This window comes from Artemia franciscana, chromosome 9, assembly GCF_032884065.1.
Source record: "Artemia franciscana chromosome 9, ASM3288406v1, whole genome shotgun sequence".
In the NCBI taxonomy this organism is placed as follows: domain Eukaryota; kingdom Metazoa; phylum Arthropoda; class Branchiopoda; order Anostraca; family Artemiidae; genus Artemia; species Artemia franciscana.
Window position 1 is genome coordinate 2,400,399 of NC_088871.1, and position 24,434 is coordinate 2,424,832.

The 24,434-nt window shown below is 36.3% G+C and overlaps 1 protein-coding gene across 1 annotated transcript in view; it reads left to right on the forward strand.

Moving 5' to 3' along the window:
* The window catches only part of LOC136030874 (semaphorin-1A-like), a 380,467-nt gene that overhangs the window by 266,274 nt on the left and 89,759 nt on the right, over positions 1-24,434 (forward strand). The window contains exon 11 of the mRNA XM_065709948.1: positions 11,055-11,257. Coding sequence (XP_065566020.1) covers positions 11,055-11,257 — 203 coding nt within the window. The remainder of the gene's footprint in view (positions 1-11,054; positions 11,258-24,434) is intronic.

A 24,434-nucleotide genomic window follows, 5' to 3' on the forward strand; every position in this document is an offset into this window, starting at 1 on the left:
TTCACGGCGTTTCTAAATTGATTAAATAAAAAAAAAACAAGTTTTTTTCAATTGAAATTAAGGAGCAACATTAAAGACAAATAGAAATTATTACGTATATGAGGGTATGCGCCTCCTCGTCAATACCTCGCTCTTTACCCTAAAGTTCGAATTTTGTTCCAGTTTAAGAAAGACCCCTGAATCACAAAGGCCGTTTAATTAGAATAAATAGCTCTTTTAAAAGTACTAAAAATTTTAGCCTAATGAGCGAGGTAGTGACGAGGAGGCGCATCTCTTCATATACGTAATAATTTCTTTTCTTTTTAAGTTTTAATGTTGCTCCTTACTTTTAGTTGAAAAATCTTGTTTTCTGTTTAATTTTTGAGCGTTTTTTTTAATAATCGTAGGAAATCTGGCAATCTGGCCCTTTATGGAAAATTCTCTTCTCCTATGAAAAACTCCTCCATGGAAAGATCCTCCCACGTAACCTTCTCCACCCAAACCCCTCCCTCCCACAAGAAAAAAATCACCCCTGAAAACGTCTGTATGCTTCCCAATAACCAATACTATATGTAAACAATGGGCTCCTCCATGGAAGTTCGTAACTTGCAGCCTTTCCCCCGGGGTCTGCGGGGGATTAAGTCGTCCTCAAAGACATAGTTACTAGATTTTTCGACTATGCTGAACAAAATGGTTATCTCAAAATTTTGATCCGGTGACTTTGGGGAAAAAATTATCGTGAGAGGGGCCTAGTTGCCCTCCAATTTTTTGGTTACTTAAAAAAGGCCCTAGAACTTTTAGTTTATGTTCGAATGAGCCCTCTCGCAATACTCTAGGACTACTTGGTCCCCTGAAAAAAACAAAACAACAAATAAACACGCATGCATGATTTTTTTCTGGCGAAAAATTCAAAATTCCACATTTTTGCAGATAGTAACTTGAAACCTCTACAGTAGAGTTCTCTGATACGCTAAATCTGATAGTGTAATTTTCATCGAGATTCTGTCACTTTTAGAGAGCGTTTCCCTTTTTTTCGAAAATAAGGCAAATTTTCTCAGGCCCGTAACTTTTGATGAGTAAGACTAAACTTGATGAAACTTATTTATTGAAAATCAGCATAAAAATTTGTTTCTTTTGATGTAGCCTATCTATTGGTATCAAAATTCCTTTTTTTAGAATTTCGGTCATTGATCCGGATCGCTCCTTGCTTACAGTTCTTTAGCACGAACTGTTTGAAAAGTTAAAAAAAGAGAATGAGATAAAGGTGCCATCATGTCTTCGTTTTCGTAATTGTTGTTCTCCCTCTCCTACTCCCTCCCCCTTTGTCTGTGTCTCTCTCTTTCCATTTCCCCCTCTCTCTCTCTCGCCCAATCAGTCTTTCTTCTCGTTCATCTCAAATGTAAATATGTTTTTTTTCGTGAATATGAAAACAGTAAACTAACCCGAGTTCTTGTCAATAAATAGTTCACAGTTCATGTTTATTTAACTACCCTAAGTCAACTAGATATAACTAATCTTCAAAGATGGAAATTGGTCTTTTGAAATAATTCCACATAATTTGATGGAACGGAACTTGAAAAGAACCTGGAGTAATGATGACATTGAAGTATCCTAAGTTTCTGTTTTAATAAATATCCTATGGGACTGGTTTTTTATGGAGGTAAATTAGCTCATCTGGCTGAGGGATAAAAAAAAGTTAGTTCAGTGTTACAGAGAATATTTTTTTTTTTCAAATGGTAATAAATTCAGGTCAGTCGCTTACCACTCGAATATATTTTTCTTTCGCTTTTATAGTTGTTTTCTTCCTGGAGACCAGCAATATGCTTGAATTAGTATTTGAGAATCCCTGCTCCTTCGGAGGCTTGGGCGGTTGTTAAAACTAAGGTAAAAGGTAATTTCAATGCAAATTACAGAAAGTTTATAAGGACAATCTCAATAATTATCAAGGTCGTGGAAGAGTTTTTATGGCACTTGGTATTAACCAAGTGACATATAGCAATCGCCAATTCTGTCGGTCTGTCTGTCTGTCGGTCCCGGTTTTGCTACTTTAGGCACTTCCAGGTAAGCTAGGACGATGAAATTTGGCAGGCGTATCAGGGACGGGACCAGCTTAAATTAGAAATAGTCGTTTTCCCAATTTGACCATCTGGGGGGGAGTGGGGGTCCGGTCAATTCGGAAAAAATAGAAAAATTGAAGTATTTTTAACTTACGAACTGTTGATCAGATCTTAATGAAGTTTGATGTTTTAAAGGATATCGTGTCTCAGAGCTGTTATTTTAAATTTCGACCGGATCTGGTGACGTTGGGGGAGATATAGGAGGGAGAAACCTAAAATCTTGGAAAACACTTAAAGTGGAGGGATCAGGATGAAACATGGTGGGAAAAATAAGCACAAGTCCTAGATACATGATTGACATAACCGGAACAGATCCGCTCTCTTTGGGGTGGTTGGGGGGGGTAATTCTGAAAAATTAAAAAAATGAGGTATTTTTAACTTACGAACGGGTGATCGGATCTCATTAAAATTTGATTTTTAGAAGGATATGGTGTCTTAGAGCTCTTACTTTAAATCCCGACCAAGTCTGGTGACATTGGGGGGGGAGGGGAAAACCTAAAACTTGGAAAAAACTTAGAGTGGAGGGATCGGGATGAAACTTGGTGGGAAAAATAAACACAAGTCCTATATACATGATTGACATAAACGGAACGGATACGCTCTCTTTGGTGTAGTTGGGGGTGGGGGGGGGGTTATTTCTGAAAAATTAGAAAAAATGAGGTATTTTTAACTTAGGAACGGGAGATCGGATCTCAATGAAATTTGATATTTAGAAGGATATCGTGTCTCAGAGCTCTTATTTTCAATCCCGACCGGATCTGGTGACATTGGGGGAGGGTGTTGGGAGGGGGAAACCTAAAACTTGGAAAACACTTAGAGTGGAGGGATCGGGATGAAACTTGGTGGGAAAAATAAGCACAAGTCCTAGATACATGATTGACATAACCGGAACGGATCCGCTCTCTTTGGGGTAGTTGGGGGAGGGGTTAATTCTGAAAAATTAGAAAAAATTAGGTATTTTTAACTTACGAACGGATGATGGGATCTCAAATAAATTTGATATTTAGAAGGATATCGTGTCTCAAAGCTCTTATTTTAAATCCTGACCGAATCTGGTGACATTGGGGGAAGTTTGGGGTGGGGGAACCTAAAAGCATGGAAAACGCTTAGATTGGAGGGATCGGGATGAAACTTGACGGGAAAAATAAGCAGAAGTCTTACGTAAGTGATTTACATGATTGGAACGGATCCGCTTTATTGGGGAGGGGGTTAATTCTGAAAAATAAGAAAAAATGACGGATTTCTTAACTTACGAATGAGTGATCGGATCTTCATGAATCTTCATATTTAGAAGGACCTCGTAACTCAGATCTCTTATTTTAAATCTCAACCGGATCAAGCGTAATTTGGGGGGGGGGAACCGGAAATCTTAGAAAATACTTAAAGCGGTGAGATCAGGATGAAACTGGATGGGAAGAATAGAAACCTGTCTAAGATACGTGACTGACATAACCGGACCGGATCTGCTCTCTTTGGTGGAATTGGGGGGGGGTAATTTTGAAAATTTAGGTATTTGTAACTTACGAAAGAGCGACAAGATCTTAATGAAATTTGATATTTAGAAGGATCTTGTGCTTTAAAGTTCTAATTTTAAATTCCAACCAGATCCTGTGAGATTGGGGGGGGGGGTTGGAGGGGGAAACCGGAATTCTTAGAAAACGTGAAAATTGTGGTATTTTTATCTTACGAATAGATGATCGGATCTTAATGAAATTTGATTTTTTGAAGAAAATCATGTCTCAGAGCTCTTATTTCAAATCCCGACCAAATTTTTTGACATTGTGGGGAGTTGGAGGGGAAATCCTGGAAAAACACTTGGAGTGGAAGAATCGGGATGAAGCTTGGTGGATAGAATAAACAAATGTCCTCGATACGTGATTGACAGAATCGTACTGGATTCGCTGTCTTTGGGGGAGTTGGGGGAAGGGGTTCAGTGATTTGGCGAGTTTGGTGCTTCTGGACGTGCTAGGACGATGAAAATTGGTAGGCGTGTTAGGGAGCTGCACAATTTGACTTGATAAAGTCGTTTTCCCAGATTCGACCATCTGGGGGGCTAAAGGGAGAGGAAAAATTAGAAAAAGTTTGGTATTTATAACTTACGAGTGGGTGATCGGATCTTAATGAATTTTGATATTTAGAAGGACATCGTGACTAAGAGCTCTTATTTTAAATCCTGACCGGCATTAAGCCTCTTATTTTCCTTTTTAAATCAATCTATTGATTTATAGAATTTTGTTAGAGCTCATACCATATGATCTCTTGGCTCTTAGCTCTTCTCGCCTCGTCACAAGTGCCATATGAGCTCTTAAGCTCTTGTTTATGATGAATTTTGAAAATGTGATCTATTAATTCAAATTTTATGCTTGTACTTAAAGTAAGAAAACACAGTTTTGGAGACCAGGAAATATCTTGTAGACATAGGCACACAAAGCATAAGCTTCAGAGAAGACCAGGTTGGATAAATAGAAAAGTATCTTTTGAAGCTGAAATTTCGGCTGTTTGCAGACCGTCATTCTTTACTTGAAAATTCGTTATTTGAAATATTTCAGAATGAGCTGAAGGAATTGAAATTGAGAAAAAAAACTGGAGAAGTAGTCATTTTTTGTTCCCCAAGTTTCCACATCAATAAATAGATCGGCTTGTGTCTTCCTTTTGTTCAACTAAATCCCCCAACCCTCTGGTTGAGCGAGTTTTTTAAAAAGGTGGCTTATTCTTTAGGAGAATGTCTTTTTAAATGGCGATCAATTTCGTTCCAGTTGTGTTCCATTTTAACGATTTGTCCTAATCATCTTTTTGGGCTTATAGTTTGTTTCTATTGCTGAAGCCTTTTTACACGTAAATTATGTTAGCTGAAATTACAAGAAATCAAATCGTAACTTATTGGGCTCAACACAAAAGGACGCATATCACTTTTTTTTTCTTTTTCTTTTTTTTGACTGCAAAAATAATAATCCTTTCATCGAAATAGTTTTTTCTCAGGGTTTCGTGTAAAAGGTAGTCTGTGAATAACGTGATAAAAATTCAGTATTTAGCGTGTGTTTGGTAGTCTTGTGTTTGGTTAGGGTATCTTTGCGGTGGGATTTAATATTTTAATTCCTTACTATATATATATATATATATATATATATATATATATATGTACATATATCTATTTAGCATATATTTAAAAAAGAACAGAAAGAAGAAAAATGTAATTTTCACAAACAAATAAAAAATTAACCTTATAGGAAGCCCGAATCAATACTTGCAGAAGGAATCTGAAAAAAGCGTAACTAAATAATGGGGTCTCAATTCAGTATACAGCGCATGTTTGGTAGTCTTTATTTTGGTATTGTATGTTTGTGGAAGAACTGGTCATCGTAATTAATATTAAATAAAAAAAAACTAGTTTTTTTAAAGAAAAGTAAGGAGCGACATTAAACGAAGAGAAATTACTTCGTATGTGAAAAGGGTTGCTTCCTCATTAACGCCCCGCTCTTTACGCTAAAGTTTGACTCTTTCTCTTAACTCTACTTTGTAAAACATCAAAAAACTTTAGCGTAAAGAGCGGGGCGTTGACGAGGAAGCAGCCCCTTTCACATACGAGGTAATTTCTGTTCGTTTTAAGTTTTAATATCGTTCCTTACTTTCCTTTAAAAAAACGGGGGTCTTTTTTTTATTTAATTTCTGTACATTTTTGAATGAATGCATGTTTTGATTTTGGCTCTCCGCAGATGAATAATTAAAACAAAATTTGCATATTTCTTTTTTTTGGCTAAATGGCTTTCTCATAGTCTTCATCGAATGATTTTGAGAAAAAAAGGAGCGGGGGAGGAAACCGAGTCGCCCTCCGATTTTTTGGTTACTTAGAAAGGCAACTAGAACTTTTAATTTTTTGCGAATGTTTTCATTAGTAAAAGATATACGTAAGTTATAAATTAGCTTACGTAGCGAAGCTTACGAGGTACCCCTCTTCAATACCTCGCTCTTTACACTAAAGCTTAAATTTTGTCCCAATTTCTTAAGAATGGCCCCTGAATCACAAAAGCCGTCGAGTAAATAGTCGAAATTACTTAAAATACTTCAGCGTAAAGAGCGAGGTATTAGGAGGAGGTGAGCCCATCATATGCGTAATAATTTCTCGTCGTTTTAAGTTTTGATTCTGCTCCATACTTTCAGTTGAAAAAACTTTTTCATATTTATTTTTTCATTGTTTTTTTTTAATAATTCTAGAAAATCCTGCACTCCCTTCATGGAAATTTTCTTCCCCTATGATAAATTTCTCCAAGCAAAGTTCCCCCAACATATCCCCCCTTCTCAAGCCCCCCCCAACCATAAAAAACCCTGAAAACGCCTGTACACTTTCAAATAACCATTACAATATGTAAGCACTGGTCTAAGTTTGTAACTTGTAGCCCCTCTCACGGGGACTGTGGGGGAGTAAGTCGTCCCCAAAGACATAGTTATAAGGTTTTTTGACTATGCTGAATAAAATGGATATCTCAGAATTTTGATCTGGTGACTTTTTTGTGACTTAAAAAGGGCACTAGAACTTTTCATTTCCGTTACAATGAGCCCTCTCGCAAGATTCTAGGACCACTGGGTCGATACGATCACCCCTGGAAAAAAAAACAAATAAATAAACACGTATCCGTGATCTGCCTTCGGGCAAAAAAGAACCCTACAATAGGGTTCTCTGATACGCTAAATCTGATGGTGTGACTGTCTTTAAGATTCTATGAATTTTAAGGGTTGTTTCCCCCTATTTTCTAAAATAAGGCAAATTTTCTTAGGTTAGGCTTAAAATCAGCATCAAAATGCGATTCTTTTAATGTAGCTTTTGGTATCAAAATTCCATTTTTTTTTTCAGTTTTGGTTTCTATTAAGCCGGGTCGCTCCTTACTACAGTTCGTTACCACGAACTGTTTGATATATATATATATATATATATATATATATATATATATATATACTAATAATAATAACTCATTGCAGCACCAAGCCGCTTGAGGCCGACACAGCTACGCACGCTCCTCCTTCAACCTAATTTATTCAAGGCCCCTCTCTTTACGCCTTCCCGGAAGTTCCTGGGAACTTCGTGGGAACTTATATATAAAAAAGAAGAAAAGTATAATTTGACTAACAAATGGAAAATAAACCTTATAGCATCCTCGAACCAATATTTACAGAAGTAAGGAAAATAATCCGAAAAAGGTGTAACTGAATTACACGGTTTGAGTTCGGTATGTAGCGTTTGTTCGGCAATCTTTGAGCAAATGTAGGACTATTAACACATTTTTGTCCCAATAGATGTTTGTCTCTCCTATGTCGTATGAGGTAAATACGCCTGTTAAAATGGGGTCAATGGATAAACTAGGATAACTTTCTTCACTTTAAATCATTTTTGATGTGTCCTTTGATTTTGGGTATGTTGATCTTTAAATTTTACTTGTTTTACTGAAATAATTTTTTTTAAATTCCGTCATGAACTGTTTACAAATATTTTGTTTATAAAAGATTTCTACAACAAATTTTTATATGTAACAATGTAGCTTTAGTAAGCCTTCTTGGTTGGTACACTTAAGTGGAAATAATAATAAAGAGCGGAGAAAAAGATATCATCGTCACGCAAGAAGAAACTACTACTGCTGCTACTGGTACTAACTACTCATTGCAGCACCAAGCTGCCTCTACCTAACACAGCTGCAAGCTCGCTTTCCACCTAAATCTATTCCAAGCTTCATTCATTACATCAAACAGTTCGTGGTAACGAACTGTAGTAAGGAGCGACCCGGCTCAATAGTAAACGAAACTCTAAAAAACGGAATTTTGATGCTAAAATATACATCAAAAGAATCAGATTTTCATGCTGATTGTAAATATATAAGTTTCATCAAATTTAGTCTTTGTCATCAAAAGTTACGAGCCTGAAAAAATTTGGCTCATTTTAGAAAATAGGGGAAACACCCCCTAAAAGTCATACAATCTTAACGAAAATCACACCATCGCATTCGGCGTATTAGAGAACCCTATAGCGAAATTTTCAAGCTTCTATCTACAAAAATGTGGAATTTCGTATTTTTTGCCAGAAGACAAATCAGGGGTGCGTGTTTATTTGTTTGTTTGTTTTTCTTTTTTGTTTTTTTCTTTTCCCCAGAGGTCATCGTATCGACCAAGTGGTCCTAGAATGCCGCAAGAGGGCTCATTTTAACGGAAAAGAAAAGTTCTACTGCCCTTTTTAAGTGACCAAAAAAATTGGAGCGCACCTAGGCCCCCTCCCATGCTCATTTTTTCTCCAAAGTCGACAGATCAAAATTTTGAGATAGCCATTTTGTTCCGCATAGTCAAAAACCATAATAACTATGTCTTTATAAATGACTTACTCCCCCAGAGTCCCTGGGGGAGGGGCTGCAAGTTACAAACTTCGACCAGTGTTTACATATAATAATGGTTATTGGGAAGTGTACAGTCGTTTTCAGGGGATTTTTTTTTGGTTTTGCGGCTGGGGTTGAGGGGAGGGGGCTATGTGGGAGGATCTTTCCTTGGAGAAATATGTCATGGGGGAACAGAAATTCAATGAAAAGGGCGCAGGATTTTCTAAAATTACTATAAAAAAAAACAATGAAAAAAATAAACATGGAAATTTTTTTCAATTGAAAGTAAAGAGTAGCATTGAAACTTAAAACGGACAGAGATTATTACGCATATGAGGGGTTCTAGAAATACTTTAGCATAAAGAGTGAGGTATTTAGGAGGAGATAAATACCTCGCTTTTTATGCTATAGTATTTTTAGTAATTTCAACTATTTATTCTACGGCCTTTCTGATTCAGGGGTCATTCTTAAAGAATTAGGACAAAACTTACGATTTAATGTAAAGAACGAGGTATTAATGAGGGTACAAACCCCCTCATATACATAATAAAAATTAATGAATATAAAAGTTTGTTACGTAAGTTAATTCTTAAGTTACGTATATTTTTTACTAATAAAAAAATTCGTTAAAAATTAAAATTTATAGTTGCCTTTTTATGTAACCGAAAAATTGCATGGCAACTAGGCCTCCTTCCCCATCCCTTATTTCTCAAAATCGTCTGATCAAAACTAAGAGAAAGCCATTTAGCCAAAAAAGGAATCAATATGCAAATTTCATTTTAATAAATTATGCATGGAGAGCCAAAATCAAACATGCATTAATTCAAAAACGTTCAGAAATTATATAAAAAAACTAGTTTTTTAAACTGAAAGTAAGGAGCGACATTAAAACTTGAAACGAACAGAAATTACTCCTTATGTGAAATGGGTTGTCTCCTCCGCAATCCCTCGCTCTTTACGCTAAAGTTTGACTCTTTGCCACAATTCTGCTTTTTAAAACAATTAAAAGCTTTAGCGTAAAGAGCGAGGGATTGCGGAGGGAACAACCCATTTCATATAAGGAGTAATTTCTGTTCGTTTTAAGTTTTAATGTCGCTCCTTACTTTCAGTTTAAAAAACTATTTTTTTTATATAATTTTCCTGTCTTAAGGTCGTGATTAAGTGAACTGATGGAACTCGAAAATCTCATGTTAAAATTGAAAAAATATATAGTACTCAAGTATTCATTGGCGGAAGATACCGTTTTTAATATCAGACCGTAGCTTTTTAAAGATGCTACAAAATGTTTGCTAGGATTCTGCTCTATTTCCTCTAAATGCTTTTAAATCTTAGAAAATCTCTAGCTCTTTTTCACAAGTGTACTCTATGAAGGATATGCCTTTTAGAACAAAATCGGTACTATCATGAGCAGAAGACAATAACCTGTAAGATCATTGTAACCTTTTTCGATATATTTTCCTGTTTTCAAATAGTCCTGTAGGATATTTTCAGCTACCTGAAATTTTTACAAGTTTTTTGCCAGAAAGAGTCGTTTTAGATCCCCCAAGAGACCAAATTGACAAGCTGGTATAATTAACCTGCTATTTCCACCAATGAATAAGTGCTATTTGAAGGGTTTTTGACAATTGACCGTCTCTAGAGAATTGGGAGACAGAGGCTACCCTAACTCAATTTTAAAGCTCAATGTTTTCAAGTTCACTTAATCACGGCCTTAAGTCCTGAAATCCTCCCTTCTAACATCTTCCCACTCATTCTGGGATGTCCTGCTTTTTGTCGTGGCCTACCCATCTTAACCTTTCTTTCGGACAAAAAAAGGGGTTACCCAAAGGCAGAAGCATGACGCAAAAAGTAAAAATGGATGAAAAAGTAGGAGGAAACAGATGAAAATGAAAAAAAAAAAATATATATTAACCACGCCATTTAATTAAGGAGTTGCAAACACATGGATGGAACACATTGCCTTTCACTCATTAAAAAGTGATTCTGTTTTCAAAGTGATTTCTTAAAAACAATTTTCTATAAGTGATAGAAAAATCAAAAGAAGCTGCGTTCTAGCAATTATATTAATTTCCTTTTTTGTTTTGCTTAAAAAAAAAGAATATAAAAGTGGTGATTACAAATGTCTCAATGCTCTTTTTTCTTTTTTACTTCTTCTAGTACTGTACTTCTGTCATTTCTTTTACTTTTGAAGCAGATCAAAGCCCTAAAATGCATAAATTTACATACTCGTTAGGGTTGTTTTTCTCTTAAACATATGGAATTGTGATTTCTAATCATGTTTTAAATATCGATTAAAAAAGAAAGATTAATCATTTTATGTTGGAGAAAGTACGATCAAAGCAAATTCCTCAATTTTATGTCCAGAGATATCTTTTTTTTTTACGCATAAATTTGTTATGTGGGCTACTGTAAAAAAGTACTGACCAAATTAAATTCCAAGATTTCTTGAATGGAGAACTTTTCTCTTTTTCCATTGCGTAAGCATTAAAATAGAAATTTAACATCTTCCGTTTTTCAAGAGTTTCACAATTTGTATGTCCCAACGGTAACACTTTGTGTCGAAAGGACTTTCCATTAAAGCTTTCTATTTTCTGATTATTTTCAGAATCAATGTCTGGGCCCTTCGAAGGAAAGTATGGAGGAAAACGTCACGAGATAATCTATGCAACTTTTACAACTCCATCAAATAGTATTATTGGATCAGCTGTTTGTGCTTTTCGAATGGAGGACATTGAAGCAGTTTTTGATGGAGCGTTCAAAGAACAAGCTGGACTTAATGCAAATTGGCTCTCAGTTCCTTCACAAAAGGTAAAGATGTAACTATGCTTGATGATGATGATGATGGTTTTATTAAGTGATGAAACCTTTGCAAGTATTTCACTGCTAAATGTCTAGAAACTAACACTACAAACACAGAAAAAAAGCTAAAATAAATGAAACTAGTAAATGCTACAATCAAAGGCAACAATCAGGTATAAATATCAAACAGTTCGTAGTAACGAACTGTAGTAAGGAGCGACTTGGCTCCATAGTAACCAAAACTCTAAAAAAGTGAATTTTGATACCAATAGTTACGTCAAAAGAATCGCATTTTAATGCTGATTTTAAATATGTAAGTGTCATCAAGTTTAGTCCTACCCATAAAAAGTTGAGAGTCTGAGAAAAATTTCCCTATTTTAAAAAATAGGGGGAAACACCCCCTAGAAGTCTTTCTAGAAATTACTAGAAATACTTTCTAGGGCTATGATGAAGGAAGTTTAACGCGGCTCGGCCTTGTGTTACGGACGAAGGATAGTAGGTTGACTAGGATCGTGGTTTCTGGTCCTCCACATGGGGAAAAGAGCCATCCAAATCTGGTCTCAAGGTATATAACTTATTGCTAAAAAAATACTAAAAAATGGAAACTTGTGCACTATATTATTGGCTCATTGTTTTAAGTCGGAGGAGTAGGGGAATTCTTGAAATAGGCAATTTTTAAGAAAGAAAAGGCAGTAGTTAATAAAGCTTGTATTTCCTCACAAGGTTTTCTTAAACAAAAACAGAAGAGAGAATAATGAGGACTTTTTTCCCAAGACAGTGTCTTTGGGGAAAAAAGTCCTCATTATTCTCTTTTCTGTATTTGTATTATGGAAAGGCAGTGTGGTCTTCGTCATTGTTTTCTTCAACGATTTATAAGTATGACTTCCTCATGTTGCTTGGTTATACATGTTGATGCTGATGATTACAAAGCAAAATTTCTCGAATTTAACCAAAAATACTGATTACTCCTCCTAGAGATTTACTACTAGCTAAATCTCGGGCATTTCTGCGTTGCACGCAGACTAAAAAACTACTTTTTGGAAGAAACCTCAATGAAATTTTGCCCAGAATCAAACAGTTCGTGGTAACCAACTGTAGTAAGGAGTGACGTAAGGTAAATCTTATATTTGAACAAAAAATGTCTGAAATTTTTCTGGATTTCTTTTTGTCCTTATCCTCTTTTAAAGTCTGTTTAACATCACAGAGTCAAACATTTTGACAATAACAATGGTGAGGATTGATAGTTTCACCTAAAGAAGCAGCCAAGGGTAGATGTCACTATTATCGTTTTAAACTGGAATAAATTAAAAGGAAAGTTATTGGGGGTCGGTGACAGGAGTAGGTCTAGTTTCATCTTCAGCTGCCAACGTTGGGAGCCCATTAAGATCAATTTCTTATGAGAAAATGAAGTTAACTCCTTCCACCAAGTACCCTTTGAGGCGACAATATTTCCTTAAATTATGTTCCTCCCTAATATTTCAAGAGAAGGATTTCCGTGTAATACATAACTTCTGATATTTTTTATAAATGGCTAGAAAATTACAAGTTGGCAAAGGTCGAAGTCCCTTTTGAACTCCTAGTAACCAACACTTTCTCAACTAGTAGTCAACGTTTTCCATGCTAGTTAATTAACTAATGAACTAATTAACTAATTTCCCTACTCTGCTGTTCATTTTTTTTTCCCAGGTCGTTTCGCTACACCCTCCTTATTGTATATACCTTAGGAGATAAACATTGCCATATCCTTGTATAGATTGTTTTTTTTATGACACCAACTAAATACAAATCGGCGTCCGAAAAAAAAAAAAATTGATATAGGTTAGCAGTTTTATCTTTATCATTAATACTTCGAAATGAAAACTCTTGGCTTATATAAAATTAAATTTAATTTAAAAAATTAAAATTAAAGTTAATTAAATATTAATTTAATTTTTATTTAACCTTTTGTCCCATCTATTGTAATTCCCCTCTTTAAAAAAAATGTACAGTTTCGAAATAAGGACATCGTTTCCTTCTATTTTACCTGCCTTACCAAGTTATTTGGTTACACACTACTAATTCTGTATAAAGTTCGAGATTGACCTCGCTATATCCTTGTATAGGTTATTTCCCCTCCTATAGCACAAAATAAATGAGAATTTACGTCCGAGAAAAGCTTGATATAGGTTGCTAATTTTGTCACTATAATCAATATTTTGAAATGAAAATTCGTGGCTTATATAAAATCATATTTTAATATTAATTTAATTTTATTTGAGCTTTTGTCCCATCTACTGCAATTCCCCTCTTAAAAAAATATACAGTTTCGAAATAAGGACGTCGTTTCCTTCTATTTTGCTGCGTCAACATCGGTGCCACTAACTACTACTACTACTGCTTACTAAACTACTTACTAAACTACTGCTTAGTATTCGAAAAGCTGCAAGCTGCTACTTTAATTCCTCTGTTTGTATACACCGTAATGAATCCTAATTAACATGTTAGCTTATGTGAGCACTGGGCTTACTGGACTCATGAGTTTAGACTAGGCTAAAGAGTTTAGAGCCTTAATTGTAGAATAATATCTTGTTTGTGTTGCAGACTTTTTTTTGTTCAGCCTTCCTTAATGAAACTTGTTCATTTTTACAAGGAAATTGCTTTTTCCTTCCGTTTTCCCTACCATCTGGATCGATAGAACTAACAAGGGCGTTTTAAGTACTCTTCTTTGTTCAAAAACGGTGCTGATAAATCCTTTGTGTGTCTTTAGTAAATAATTCGCTTAAATGAAAAATAAAATTAGCCGTGAATGCTATTTTAAGGATTTCGTCTGCACTCTTATCCTGGGTTCACACAGCTGCGGTTTTTTTCGGACACAACACTCCTCACGCGGAGGAGATACGCCGAAACGTAGAAGAGTTCATATCAAATTTGTTTCTGTCTGCTGCCACAACTAGCAAAACTAGAATCATGGAATTGAGCCAGAAACCAATATCTTTTGGTCTATTAGGTGTGAATGAAAATGTGAAAACGGTCGTTTTTGCGCAGAAACGCAAATTTGTGAACCCTGTTTTATACGCAAGTTTTTTTGAGCTGGACGGATATAGAATTTATTTCTTGAGGCGTTCTAAAAGCTAACACATAAACTATAAGGTTTCTTTTTTCCTTTTTTTGCAGGAAAGACAGCGTTACCTTGACAAAAATTTTGAATTTCCAAAATAAAGGCCATCAAAGCTCGTATGCTGTGCTGAATAAAAACGGTTGTGTTAGCTTGGAAGATACTGCGTCTGTCCTGCCTTTAATTTATATTTAATAATTTCTTTTCAACTGAAAGTAAGGAGCAACATTAAAATCAAAACTCACGAAAATTATTCCGTATATGGGAGGCTACCCCTTTCTCAACCCTCACTCTTAACAGTCACGTTCCCTAACTAAGATCTCTGGTAGGACACACCCAAAGTTTTTTAAAAATAATTATCTGTGTTTGAGAAGTCTTTCATAAAGAATTGTGACAAAAACTCAAACTTAAGCGTAAATAGTGAAGGTGGTGGAAGGGGGAAATTATTCCCCCTCACATGCGGAATAATTTCTGTTCGTTTATATTTTATTATTCCTCCTTACTTCTGTTGAACAAACTTTTTTTAAATTTAATTTTTGATTGTTTTTCAAATCCTTCCAGGAAATCCCCTTGCCCCCCCTTTAGAATTTATCCTGGGAAATTTTCTCTCCATGGAAAATCCCTCTCCCTCAGAAAATACCCTCCTAAAAAGTGGCAGTATATTACCCTGCAGCAAACACTATGTGAACTATGGGTAGATTTTGTAATTTACACATTTTGGTGGGGAATTCATGTGATCTCCAAAAGTTCTACGACCTTTCTACTATACTGAACAAAATGGCTAAGCGAAATTTTGATCTAATGCTTTTAGGAAAAATAGTACTGTAGGGAGGGACTAGTTGCCCTCCAATCTTTTTGGTTTCTTAGAAAGGGCACTCGAACTATTGGTTTTCAATCAAATAAGCCCTTTTCCTATGTTCTAGATAAGCGGTTCGTTACGATCACTCTTGAAAAAAAATAAATAAAAAAATAAGTACGCATCCGTGATTTTTCTTCTGGCAAAAAAAAAGTGAAATTCCACGTTTTTGTATATAGGAGCTAGAAGCCTCTACACTAGGGTTCTCTGCCATGCTGAATCTGATTGTGTGATTTTTTTTAAGATCGCTTGGCTTTTTCGGGATGTTCCTCACTTTTTTTTTCGAAAATTGGGCAACTTTACTCATACTTATGACATTGATGGGTAACACTAACCTTAACGAACTTTACATGTTTGGAATCAACGTAAAAATTCAATTCTTTTGATGTATCTACTGTTATTAAAGTTTTTTATGGCACTTGGTATTAACCAAGTGACATAGCAATCGCCAATTCTGTCGGTCTGTCTGTCTGTCGGTCTGTCTGTCGGTCCCGGTTTTGCTACTTTAGGCTTTTCCAGGTAGGCTAGGACGATGAAATTTGGCAAGCGTATCAGGGACCAGACCAGATTAAATTAGAAATAGTCGTTTTCCCGATTTGACCATCTGGGGGGGAGTGGGGGCCCGGCTAATTCGGAAAAAAATAGAAAAAATGAAGTATTTTTAAGTTATGAGCGGATGATTGGATCTTAATGAAATTTAATGTTTGGAATTATATTGTGTCTCAGAGCTCTTATTTTAAATCCCGACCGGGCCTGATGAAATTGAGGGGCGTTGGAGGGGGGGGAACCTAAAATCTTGGAAAACACTTAGAGTGGAGGGATCGGGATGAAACTTGATGGGAAAAATAAGCGCAAGTCCCAGATACATGATTGACATAATTGGAACTGATTCGCTCTCTTTGGGGTAGTTGGGGGGGGGGGGTAATCCTTAAAAATTAGAAAAAATGAGATATTTTCAACTTACGAACGGGTGATCGGATCTCAATGAAATTTGATGTTTAGAAGGATATCGTGTCTTAGAGCTCTTATTTTAAATCCTGACCAGATCTGGTGATGGGGGCGGGGAGTTGGGAGGGGGAAACCTAAAACTTGGAAAACAATTAGAGTGGAGGGATCGGGATGAAACATGGTGGGAAAAATAAACACAAGTCCTAGATAGATGATTGACATAAACGGAACGGATCCGCTCTCTTTGGGGTAGTTGGGGGGGGGGGGTATTTCTGAAAAATAAAAAAAGAGGTATTTTTAACTTACGAACGGGTGATCGGATCTCAATGAAATTTGATATTTAGAAGGATATCGTGGCTCAGAGCTCTTATTTTAAACCCGACCGGATCTCGTGACATTGGGGGGGGGGGGGTTGGGAGGGGGAAACCTAAAACTTGGAAAACACTTGGAGTGGAGGGATCGGGATGAAACTTGGTGGAAAAAAAAACACGAGTCCTAGATACTTGATTGACATAACCAGAACGGATCCGCTCTCTTTGGGGTAGTTGGGGGGGTTGGGGTTAATTCTGAAAAATTAGAAAAAATGAGGTATTTTTAACTTACGAACGGGTGATTGGATCTCCATGAAATTTGATATTTAGAAGGATATCGTGTCTCAAAGCTCTTATTTTAAATCCTGACCGGATCTGGTGACATTAGGGGAAGTTTGGGGTGGGGAAACCTAAAATGATGGAAAACCCTTAGATTGGAGGGATTGGGATGAAACTTGGTTGGAAAAATAAGCAGAAGTCTTGCATACGTGATTTACATAATTGGAACGGATCCGCTCAATTGCGGGGGGGGGGGGGTCATTCTGAAAAATAAGAAAAAATGACGCATTTTTAACTTACGAAGGTGTGATCGGATCTTCATGAAACTTCATATTTAGAAGGACCTCGTAACTCCGATATCTTGTTTTAAATCTCAACCGGATCAAGCGTATTTAGGGGGGGGGGTAGTTGGGGGACCGGAAATCTTAGAAAATACTTAAAGCGGTGAGATCAGGATGAAAATGGATGGGAAGAATGGAAACCTGTCTAAGATACGTGACTGACATAACTGGACCGGATCCGCTCTCTTTGGCGGAATTGGGGGGGTTAATTTTGAAAATTGAGGTATTTGTAACTTACGAAAGGGTGACCAGATCTTAATGAAATTTGATATTTAGAAGGATCTTGTGCTTTAAAGTTCTAATTTCAAATTCCGACCAGATCCTTTGACATTCGGGGGAGTTGGAGGGGGAAACCGGAATTCTTGGAAAACATGAAAATTGGGGTATTTATATCTTACGAATAGATGATCGGAAAGTAATGAAATTTGATCTTTAGAAGGAATTCATGTCTCAGAGCTCTTATTTCAAACCCCGACCAGATCTTTTGACATTGGGGGGAGTTGGAGGGGGAAATTTTGGAAAAACACTTGGAGTGGAGGAATCGGGATGAAGCTTGGTGGATAGAATAAACAAATGTCCTTAATACGTGATTGACGTAACTGTACTGGATTCGCTCTCTTTGGGGGAGTTGGGGGGAGGGGTTCAGTGATTTGGCGAGTTCGGTGCTTCTTGACGTGCTAGGGCGATGAAAATTGGTAGGCGTGTCAGGGAGCTGCACAATTTGACTTGATAAAGTCGTTTTCCCAGATTCGACCATCTGGGGGGCAAAAGGGAGAGGAAAAATTAGAAAAAATTAGGTATTTATAACTTACGAGTGGGTGATTGGATCTTAATGAATTTTGATATTTAGAAGGACTTTGTGACTCAGAGCTCTTATTTTAAATCTTGACCGGCATTAAGCCTCTTATTTTCCTTTTTAAATCAATCTATTGATTCATAGAATTTTGTTAGAGCTCATGCCATATGATCTCTTGGCTCTTAGCTCTTCTCGCATCGTCACAAGTGCCATATGAGCTCTTAGCTCTTGTTTTTAGAGTTTCTGTTGTTGTTGAGCCGAATCGTTCCATGCTTACAGATCGTTACCCCGAACAGTTTGATATCTTATCGAGAGTCAAGTTCTCTCAAGTTTTCTTAACAAATTTCATGGAATAGAATCTAAAAATGGACTACACGTAGTGCATTTTGCCAGTTTATAAACGCGGAACTGTGAAATACCGGAACTGCGGAACTCTGAACGCGGAACTACCAATGGTACATTTTACCAGTTTAAAAATACAAAATCCTTTTATTTTAAACATAATTCTGCCGGCCCAAGAAACAAATTTTTCTACTCATGTTCGAAACAGAAGCAATGGATCATTTTGAAGTGTGTATTACCTTTGGAAAGTATTGATGACAGAATAAGAAGATTCTTCAGGGTCATCGGTCCAACCAGGGTCGTTACTAGCCAAAATGTTTAGGGGATGTCAAGGGCTTTTTCCGACTGCGAGGTCTTTCTTAAAGACTGTTTTTTGGCAATAATTATCATAGTGTCCATTTCTGATACAATACGTAAAATCACTGCACGAGTCGGTAAAACCGCTGCGTTTACCGACCAAGTTCGAACTTTCTGTAGATGACATGTCAGTATTTTCGTGGTCTTTATTTAAAGGTAAAGGATACGGCATTAGACTTTACAGTCCGTACCGGCGGTGCTGATCTCCGTTTCTTGGCCCTTCAGCCAGGAAGTGCAATGGGGGGTTGGGGGCCAGCCATCCTGTGCTTTCGCACACCCTTCCTGTTTACCTTCCCCAGATTTCTCCAGGTACCCATTTAGAGCTGGGTCGACTCTGGCTAAGCTTACAGAGTCTCGCCACTGACCCCCGTCCCAAACTGAAGAATTGGGTACACTGGGATTCGAACCCGCGTCCTCTCAGACAAGGGATCCCGAATCCAGTGCACCAACCCACTCGGCCAGGACGGCTTGGTCTTTATTTAAGTCAACAAAAATTTTTAGCGGCATTGGAAAAATCATGGCGCTTCTTTTTACAATTCTACCGGCTAATTTTTATTTCCGGCTGACCAAAACATTGGGGGGTGCCCCCCTTCCACCCCATACGTAAAAGACCCTGGGTCCAACTTCAACTAGAATCTTAATTGATGGTTTGTTTTTTTATTTGGTTTCTATTAAATTATTTTTTTTATTACAATCGTGGCGTGAGTGATGAAAATGATATTCTGCTGGCCTCGCTGTAAGAATTTTTCCCGAAAGATTCCAAAGATTATACCCTGGGGATAACTTCCCTAGGAATAGTTCCACGTGTTAATTCTTGTATGATGGTAATATCTAATGAAGGATTATATTGAAAAAGCCATCATAGGGAAGAAGGGGGAGTATAAAGTATAAATTTGTCTAATTTAGATATAACCACTCTGTCAAAATTACCCCTGAAAAGAATGAAAGGAGCTTTGCAAAAAAAAAAAATGTCGTACTGTTATATATAGTTTGCTTCTAATGGCAAAAATTCCCTTATGATTCACGCTGCTTATTTTTCTAAGATGTAATTTGGAATCAAGCATAATTAACAATAAGCTTTTAAGTATATAACGACAATGGATAAGACTGCTGGATCAGCAGCCTTATCTTTCCTTCCCGTCACATCACCCTGACTCTGGCAGGGGTCGAATTGGAAGTAGCATCAGAGAACGAGAGTAAATCATGTATTTGTAATCTACGGGCATAGCTACTGCGCACTCCAGGGAAAGAGTTTGCTGACTCTCGAGAAGTTCAATGAATCCTCAATGTCAGATAGGATCAGTGGCAGTTCTAGCCTCTCTTGCGCTTGGGGAAAAATATTGGTTAGCGTCCCTACCCCCTCTCTCTCTCCCATAAAAATTCCAGACAAAATTTTCATTTATTAAAAAACTATTTTTTAATTTATTCGTTAATGAATAATTTATTTTGATTATTTTTTAATTTATTTTATTATCTAAATGGTTTAATTATTATTCAATCTTTGAATTTACTTATTTTAATTATTATTCAATTAATTTTATCAAAAACTAGTATTTTCTCAATTATTTTCATTTCTTATCTTCGCCCTCTACTTTATTTTAGTAAAAAAAAAAAACTCAAAAATTGAAAAATGATTATAATTGTTAGTTTATTAACTTTTTTTGTGTCCCAAAAGTTTTTGCGTTCGGGGCAAGTGCCCCCTCTGTCCCTCCCCTAAAACCGTCTCTGTATAGGATGGGATGCAGTACTATACTCTCCGGTCCAAACCGGAGATGCTGATATCCGTTACATGCCACAGAAGAGATAAGTACACTCATTGAAATGGCGTATGCAAAAATGTTCCAAGGTTAGACTCGGCAAGGGGAGAGAGCTATTTAAGACACAGCCCATTCGCACTTTCAATCTTTTTTTTTCAACTCAGGATGTTAGTAGTTCCAACCTATTTTTCACGAATCTGTCGCAACAATAAACGAAAAAATAAACTTGTTCTTTTCTTTCGTTGGCTGCTTATATGTACATCCAGACGCCATTTTAGCATCTTTTAATTACCTTTTAGATTTTTTAATGTTTTTGGGTGTAAATTGTCTTTCAGTAGATTATTAAGAGACAAAACGAATACTTACTTTGTTTGCATCCCAACTAGTCTCTGATTTTTAGCCTAGTTTCAGTCTTTTTTTCTATAGCAGTTTATATATTAGATGAAAAATAAGCTTATCTTACATTTTTTCACTACCGGGGTACTTTCGAAATAAAAATCGTGAAAAATCGAGGTTTTTTTTATATTTTTCTTTAAACTAGAATAAACTATTTTTTGGTGTTTGGGGAATACATCATTCTGCATATAGTGGCAACTGTCCGAGACTGCTGGTCTTCATGTTGTGAGAGCTACACCAATCCTAAAATAATGTTCAAAGTTACCTCATGGAATATTTAACTTTGAATACTAAAAAATTTGACGGGTAGCATTGAACAAGAGTTGGAGGAGTTTGAAGGCATATGGTATCAAACTTAAAGTAAAAACTCGTTTATTGAGATAAGTACAACATTATTTCTAAAGTAAAAGGCGTAGAAAAAAATCAAATTAGTGAAGTATCAGCTAACCAAAGTCATAATCAAATAAATATTTTCCGCCATGAGTGAGTCGAAGCGCTGGAATATTTTCCACTACCTGGTCGGGAGGGATGGATGGTGAGTCTTTCACTCTGGGAAAATAGTAGGATCTATTATTTTTCGCAGTATATCACGTTTAGCAAGCCGTCAGAAGAAGGATCATCTATCTCTAACCCTACAAAATGCTTATAAATACGACCCGTGAAGCACTTCCCAATGAACAAGCGTCCATCCACGGTTTTTGGTGGATAATTTGAACCCGTATTGGCTACTGCCTTGCTTAAGCGATTAGAAGGGCCAGCGCTCGTCAACTCATCGATTTCCATTTCAGACTCGCTCTCGCATCCGGATGCGTCAGTCATGTCAGACACACAACTTGAATCTTCTGTATCCCGAATGCTTTTCCCTGGTGTGATCCTAAGACGTTTGCGCGTGATATTCATTACAGATTTTCTAAATCTGTGGACTTGAAGGACATCTAGTAAATATTTTCTAGCGTTGTCCATAACCTCGTGTGGAGTTTTTTGGGCGGGAAGTGGATGGTCTTGGATGACTCTGGAACGTGATAAACACTTGGCAAACCATTCTTTAGATTTTCCTTTCCATTTGATGCTAGACCCTCCAGAAGTAGCTTCAGAAGCTGGGGGAATTTGACTTTTCTCATTGAAGTATCTTTTGGGTTATCTATTTTGTAATCATCAAGCATTTTCCTCCAAGCTCTTTTCATTGGAGCAAAAAATGCAACATCAAGAGGTTGCAGTATATCTGTTGCGTTTGGTGGTAGGTATACAAATCGATTGTTGCTTTCTATACAGATTTTCAACACTTTAGCAGAAAAGTGGGAAGAGACGTTATCACCCAACAAAGCTCTGATCCCTGCTCCGTTCATGTATTAATTGCATTTTTAATGTATTTATTACATTTTCAAAACTGTATGTTTTTTTTATTAGACGAATAGTTTGAGCAAATTCAGCCTTGTATCTTCATTCGTTAGTGTTACAGAGTTAATCTTATGGGAATCTAATCCAATCATGTGTAATTAAGAGACTCGAAGTCGGGGTCGACTCGTGCTCGAGATTTATGATTCAGATTCAAATTGGACTTGAAATGGGACTGTTGACAGCTGATTTGTATGAAAGCATAAGAATACGCACTACATTTTCAAAACTGTGTGTTTTTCTTTATGAGATAAATAGTTTGAGTAAAGCCAGCGGTGTATCGTCTTTTGTTGATGCTACGGAGTAGATCGTTTTGGAATACGAACCAATCATTTTTAATTATGAAACTCAAAGTTGAGTAGCACTTGCTTGAGGTACCGCTACTTAGACTCAACTCAAACTTGAGATGGCCTTGTTGACAGCTCTGATTTATATGAGATCATAAAAATTCATATTCATTACTTTTTCAGAACTCTCACATCTAGCTCTTTATTATGGTAATAAAACATATTTCCTGTGTTACGAGCATAAAAAAGTGAAATAGGAATTAGCATAGCGAATTTAAATTAGAAATGCCTGCTTTTCTTGGAAATCCCTTGAAATCCTGACTCGAAGATTTATGGCTGGACATTAAATCAGTATTTCAAGGAAGCCGATGAAGCAGTTAATATTGGTGACTTGAGCTATACATCCTGTATATTCTGCATATATTCTATGTATATTGTATTAGTAACTAGGGGTATATATACACACACTCTTTCAGTAATAAGAAGAAGATGCTGACTGAAGAAGTCTTCGGCATAAATATAGCCAAGCAACAGGAAGGAGGGTAGGGAAAAGAAATGTTGAATTTTAAAGAAATTAGATTTGTCTCTTTTCCTAAGAGCAACAGGCCGACAAAACAGGACCATCGAGAATACAAACATATGAGCGTACTTGCATAGAAAAAAGTGGCTTACTAGAATAACTGCATAGTTTAGCTAACTAAAATAACTCTTTATTTCAAAATAAAATACATTCAACGTAACCGATCAAGTACATATCAATTATTTGTTAATAGCCTTTAATGGGAAATATATTTAGCTTTTAGTAAGTTAGATTCGATAGTAAAATTATCACAAGTAGCAAATGCTGCTTGCTCCCCACGCGCTATAGTTTGGGCATCCTGAGCGTAACTCCGCAAAAACTCGTTCACAAAAGATTTTGCATTCTTTTTTATGTTTAAAATGTATTTTTATATGACTTTGTCATTTGTATAAAATAAATATTAGGGGATGATACAGAACACCAATTGGATGGGGTTTTATTTGGATTGTTTTTTTTTTCGAATACGAAGGGACTTGAATTTAAAAAAGAGGGAATAGTTGTGGAGAAAAGTGAAAGTCATGGCCAATTGTAGAAAAAAGCGAACGGTGTTAACCTATTATTATAATGACCAATTCTATCGGTCGTTAAAACTTTTCGGTTGTAATACTACAAAATCGACGATCAAAGCCCTTTTAATGAGGAACTTTTTGCTCTCTATGTAATTCACTATCCCAATAGGGATAATGTCACCAATCGACCTTTTAACAATTTAAGTAAGTTATCGATAATTTTGTAAAGAAGATATTCGAGGCCTACAGTTAGAATTATAATTCTGAGTAATGTAACAACCTCATAACTATTCTGCTTAGATAATTTATATGAAAATGGAAAGGCTCTGTTAACAATTTTAATCGATTTTAAAAAGGCTGTCGACACGGCTGATTTTAAAATATTGCTACGCAGATTTAAGCATCAGGGATAGTTGTGTACAGTGGTTTGCATCCTAATTACATGGAATGCTCATGCGTGTTGTGATTAATGACAGTACAAGTGATGCATCCAAGTAAATTGTGGAGTCCCGCAAGGATCTTTCTTGGGATTGCTTTTATCTTCCAGGTGCAAGTCTTACAATATTTGCAAATGAGACAACAATAACAATTAGAGGGGAGCCTTCATGGTCTCATAGCCAGCAGAAATGATGCTTTGTTGTACCTGAATATATTTACTAGTCTTTGTTTTCTAGGTCTTAGTGTTAGTTAAACTAATTATATGATTTTTATCCCTACTGGTGTTTTGATTCTTTGAATATTATTTGGTTAGCTAGTGATGTTGTTAATTAAGGTTTCGAAACAAGGTAATTTGGATCTATTGTTGATTATAATTTCAATTGGAAAAAAACACGGTGAGATTGTATCGTCTGAGGCATTAAGATGCCTAGATTTTTTTTAAAGTTTGGTTACTTTGTTTCTGGCTTCTATATTAAAGATTGTTCCTTGTACATATACCC